General features: G+C 41.8%; 1 protein-coding gene across 1 annotated transcript in view; it reads left to right on the forward strand.

The window, feature by feature from the left end:
• Window positions 1-3,246, forward strand: part of LOC105179637 — a 4,527-nt gene extending 1,281 nt beyond the window's left edge. The window contains exons 3-6 of the mRNA XM_011103275.1: window positions 203-219; window positions 310-714; window positions 784-2,704; window positions 2,942-3,246. Of these exons, the coding sequence (XP_011101577.1) occupies window positions 203-219; window positions 310-714; window positions 784-2,704; window positions 2,942-3,246 (2,648 nt within the window). The remainder of the gene's footprint in view (window positions 1-202; window positions 220-309; window positions 715-783; window positions 2,705-2,941) is intronic.
• The last annotated feature ends 2,540 nt before the right edge of the window (window positions 3,247-5,786 follow it).

Below are 5,786 nucleotides of genomic sequence, written 5' to 3' on the forward strand. Positions count from 1 at the left end.
ACTGATGTGGATATTATTGAGGTGGGAAACCAGTTTATACACTGTCGTGCCACTATTAGAGCATTACAAGAGTATGTTGATATTACTATTGTGTATGGTGCTACTGAGGTCTCTGATAGGCGAGAATTATGGGCCTCTCTAGAATCCTTAGCTGTCCAATGCATTAATACTCCCTGACTGGTTGGAGGTGACTTCAATGCAGTCAGGGATCTCAGTGAGGTCTGTGGTACGTCGGGAGATATAAGAGTGGCGATGGAGGAATTTAATACGTGCCTATAGAATACTGTGCTTTTGCCATTACTGATGCAGGGTGAATGGTACACATGGCATAATCGTAGTGTTAGCCCTCGCAACTTGTGGAAGCGACTTGATCGTATGCTAACCAATGATACATGGACTTTGCGGTTTCCATCAGTATTCTACCAATGCCTCACTCCACGGACATCGGATCACTCGCCGATGGTAGTTAATGGGGATAATCAGCAGCGATTTGGAGGTATGTTCCGGTTTGACAACTTCCTTACTCTATCACCAGATTTTATTCCTAGCGTGCAGAGTATATGGCAGCAACAAATAGTGGGAGTGCCTATGTTCTCAGTGACCCGAAAACTCAAGGCACTCAAACCTATTTTTCGAGAACAGAGGAGAAATAAAGGGGATCTTTCTCACAATGTTGAGTTGGCAAGGGGGTTCCTGGAGCAGGCCCAAGTGTTGGTAAGCTCGCACAGACAGGATGAGCTTATTCTTCTGTTGGAGCACTGCAGTTGACTTGTGTATGCAAAGGCGGCCGAATTAGAGAGGATCATGTTACAGCAGAGGGCAAAGATGGAATGGATGAAGGGTGGTGACCAGTGCTCCAGAGTGTTCTTTCGTAAAATTGCCCAAAGAAGGACAGCTAGACGAATCTTGCAAATTAATGATGCCCAAGGAATTACAATTACGGAACCAAATGCAGTCATACATGAATTCATATCCTATTATCAATCCTTACTAGGGGGAGACAGGCGTCAGAGGGTGATGGACCTTCGGTTTCTTCGGCCTTGGGCGAGACATATTATAACAACTGAGGAGGCAGGCCACCTACTTGAACTGTTTAGTGCAGAGCATATAAAAAAATCCATTTTTGACATCGGCGAGGATAGAGCACCTGGACCTGATGGGTATTCATCAGGATTCTATAGAAACGCCTGGCCGGTGGTGGGACAGGAGATAACGAAGGCAGTACTGGAGTTCTTCGCTATGGGGAAGCTTCTTAAGCATATTAATAGCACAATATTGACAGTTATCCCCAAGGTACACTCTCCCACATCTGTTGCAGATTTTCGCCCTATCTCCTGCTGTAACGTACTTTATAAAATCATTGCTAAACTTATTCTCCAAAAATTGAGTGTGATATTGGACAAGATTATCAGCCCCTGCCAGGCAGCGTTTGTCCCTGGCCGGAGCATAGGGGACAATGTTATGTTAGCACAGGAACTCTTCACTGGTTACAATCAGGCCCGACTCCCACCGAGATGTGCTTTGAAAGTTGATATTTGGAAGGCGTATGACACTATCGAGTGGGATTTCTTGCTATCGGTGCTTCAGCTATTAGGTTTCCCAGAGATTTTCAGACGATGGGTTGAGGAGTGTATCAGCTCACCTTCCTTTTCGATGGGAATGAACAGAAAGCCACATGGATATTTTGCGGGTGCCAGAGGGCTTCAACAAGGCGACCCCTTATCGCCATATCTCTTCGTCCTTGTGATGGAGGCTCTACACATGGGAATGCTACAGCTAATCGAGCAGGACATGAACTTCGCATTTCATTGGAAGTGTGACGATATTAGAATCTTCCAACTGGGGTTCGCTGATGACTTACTCCTATTCTGCCGGGCCAATACTGCATCTGTTCGGGTCTTCAAATCCGGATTAGATAGATTTGCTGATTGGTCGGGGTTACGCCTCAATGTTGAAAAAAGCCACATCATCATATCCCGATCAGCCCAGAACATACGAGAGGAGCTACTTGCGGTGTTGGGGTTTCAGGAAGGCCACTTACCGATGAGGTATCTGGGTCTACCATTGATCTCTTCTCGATTATCTATCGCCGACTGCCAACCATTACTGAGTAAGATCGATACACGTATCAATGGTTGGGAGGGATTGGCACTGTCATATGCCGGCAGGGTACAAATCATTAAGTCTGTTCTTGTGGCTATGGCTGTATATTGGGCTTCAGCATTTATTTTGCCAAAAGGGGTCATTAAAGATATTGAGAAGCGATTGCGAGCTTTCTTATGGAGAGGTACCGGAAATAGTGGATACCCTAAAGTTGCATGGAAGGAGATTTGCAAACCGAAGGAGGAGGGAGGACTTGGCCTTAAGGATATGGGAACTCTTAATCGAGCATTGATGTGCAAAAAGCTATGTGAAGTCATCCGATGTGATAGGACTTCTATCTGGGTCGAGTGGCTGCGGCATGGCAGACTTCGAGATGATTCGATATGGACTATCCTGGAGAATCGTGGACCATGGGGATGGAGAAAAATGTTGAGGTTGAGAGGCTGGTTACGCTCAGTGGTGGAATATCGTATTGGTGATGGAAGTGATTTTTTCTTATGGAAGGATCCCTGGCATCACCTTGGGCCCCTCCTTGATAGATTTTCGCTAGGACCAAACAGTCTGGGATTGCATGAGTCTACCATGTTAAGCTCGGTTATCTGTGAGGGCCATTGGCACTGGCCATTGATCACACACATGGAATGCGTGGAGATTACACACGTGCTGCCTCGGATCCATGGGGGTACAGATCGTATTATATGATGGAAAGGTTTGAGTAGGAAACCCACTACCCAGGAGTTCTATCGGGCTATGATACCAGCAGGACCGAAAGTAGGTTGGATTTCACTACTTTCGGGTTCTTTAAAGATCCCGCGACATTTGTTTATCCTTTGGCTAGCTATCCTGGAGAAGCTTGCAACGACGGAAAAACCATGGCTCTCCCATCTTGGGTGCTGCGTGCTATGCAATGAAGACATGGTGGAGTCACATAACCACCTGTTTTCCACTGCAGATTTAGTAGGAGATGCCTCAGTAGTATTCGGTGCATTGTACGATTCCAGTGGCCTAATAGGGATTGGGTCAGTGATGTTGAATGGGGAGCAAGAAAATGGCGTGGGAAGCACATCATCAATATACCTACCGATGCCTGCTTGGATCGTGTGTATACCGTATTTGGAGGGAGAGAAACCTGAGACGTTTTGAGCACGAGGAGAGACCCCCAAGTGTAGGGGCCAACTTAATAGTAGAAGATGTTCGACAACGTATACTCAGTATTAAGCTTCCTAGATCTATTAGCACATGTACCTTGTATAGACTGTGGCGTATCCCTTGGCCTGTCGAGGGAAGCGCCTAAACAGGGACTCTGTTGTACTATACATTCTTTTCCTTAATGAAAATTACACTTACCCAAAAAAAAAAGAAAATTACCTTTTACCAAAAAAACCGTGCAAAACAACTAATTTTTGAACGTTCTCAGAATTCGATGAAGCTTGACCCAAACGTTGGTCTAGACCCAAGCATTTGTATTGTAAATTTGTTAAGCAATAGTAATAACTACAAGTTAGCATAAAAGGGAAACAGACTTATTTTAATAAAATCGTGGAAAACAACTAAATTTTGAGCGTTCTCAGAATTCGACGAAACTTGACCCAAACGTAGGTCTAGACCCAAGAATTTGGACCCAAACGCTAGACCCAAGAATTTGTGTGTTAAATTTCCTAAACGAAATAATAACTACAAGTTAGTATAAAAGGGAAATAAACTTGCTTTAATAAAACCGTGCAAAACAGCTAAATTTTGAACGTTCTCAGGATTCGACGAAACTTGACCCAAACATTGGTCTAGACCCAAGCATTTGTATTGTAAATTTGTTAAAACAATAGTAATAACTACAAGTAGTATAAAAGGGAAACAAACTTGTTTTAATAAAACCGTGGAAAACAGCTAAATTTTGAGCGTTCTCAGAATTCGACGAAACTTGACCCAAACGTTGGTCTAGACCCAAGCATTTGTGTGTTAAATTCCCTAAACGAAATAATAACTACAAGTTAGTATAAAAGGGAAACAAACTTGCTTTAATAAAATCGTGCAAAACAGCTAAGTTAGTATAAAAGGGAAACAAACTTGCTTTAATAAAATCGTGCAAAACAGCTAAATTTTGAACGTTCTCAGGATTCGACGAAACTTGACCCAAACATTGGTAGACCCAAGCATTAGTATTGTAAATTTGTTAAAACAATAGTAATAACTACAAGTAGTATAAAAGGGAAACAAACTTGTTTTAATAAAACCGTGGAAAACAACTAAATTTTGAGCATTCTCAGAATTCGACGAAACTTCATCCAAACGTAGGTCTAGATCCAAGAATTTGTGTGTTAAATTTCCTAAGCGAAATAATAAGTACAAGTTAGTATAAAAGGGAAACAAACTTGCTTTAATAAAATCGTGCAAAACAGCTAAATTTTGAACGTTCTCAGAATTCGACGAAACTTGACCCAAACGTTGGTCTAGTTCAAAGCATTTGCGTTGTAAATTTGCTAAGCGTAAGAGTAACTTCAAGTTAGTATAAAAGGGAAACAAACATGCTTACCGTTCACTACTAGCAGCATGTGACATTTGGAGAGAGAGGAACCTGAGGCGATTTGAACATATTGAACGGACACCGAACACCATTGGTATGATGATCATCGACGACGTCAGACAGAGATCCTCAGTATCAACACTGATTTGTCAGTTAGTACACGAGCATTATATAGACTATGGCATATCCCTTGGCCTGTCGAGGGAGAAACCAATTGATGATCAAATTGTTGTACTATACAATTATTTTTACTTACAATTGATGATCAAATTGTTGTACTATACAATTATTTTTACTTAATGAAAATTACATTTACCCAAAAAAAAAACCGTGCAAAACAGCTAAATTTTGAACGTTCTCAGAATTCGACGAAACTGGACCCAAACGTAGATCTAGACCCAAGCATTTGTGTTATACATTTGCTAAGCGTAATAATAACTACAAGTTAGTAAAAATGGGATACAAACTTGCTTTAATAAAACCGTGCAAAACAACTGAATTTTGAACATTCAAACAATTCGACGAAACTTGACCCAAACGTAGATCTAGACCCAAGCATTTGTGTTATGCATTTGCTAAGCGTAATAATAACTACAAGTTAGTATAAAAGGGAAACAAACTTGTTTTAATAAAATCGTGCTCTTATGTGCAAAAAACTATGCGAGGTCATCCGATGTGACAGGACGTCGATATGGGTGGATTGGTTGATTAGTGGACGCTTACGGGATAGTTCAATCTGGACTATACCGGATTATAAGGGGCTAGGGGGATGGAGGAAACTCTTTTTTTTTTTTTTTTTTTTTTTTGGTAAATGTAAGATTCATTAAAAAATTGGGTAAAGAGTACAAAGTACAACAATCAAATGGTGGTACCCCCAACAGACCAAGGGATACGCCAAAGTCTACAGAGTGCACATGTACTAATAGAACTGGAATGATTAATACTAATTATCCTCTGTCTAACGTCTTCTATGATGCAAGTAGCTAATACAGCTTCCGGCCGATGGGTGTGCTCAAATCGTCTTAAATTCCTCTCTCGCCATATATGGTATATGCATGCACCAAGTAATGCTCGATAAGCAACATTAACAATATGCTTCCCCCTCCACTTCCTCGATGCCCATTCCACGTCTCTTGTCCACTCACGATTGGGCCAAGCAAAT

The sequence above is a fragment of the Sesamum indicum genome, unplaced genomic scaffold, assembly GCF_000512975.1.
Source record: "Sesamum indicum cultivar Zhongzhi No. 13 unplaced genomic scaffold, S_indicum_v1.0 scaffold00184, whole genome shotgun sequence".
NCBI classification, from domain to species: domain Eukaryota; kingdom Viridiplantae; phylum Streptophyta; class Magnoliopsida; order Lamiales; family Pedaliaceae; genus Sesamum; species Sesamum indicum.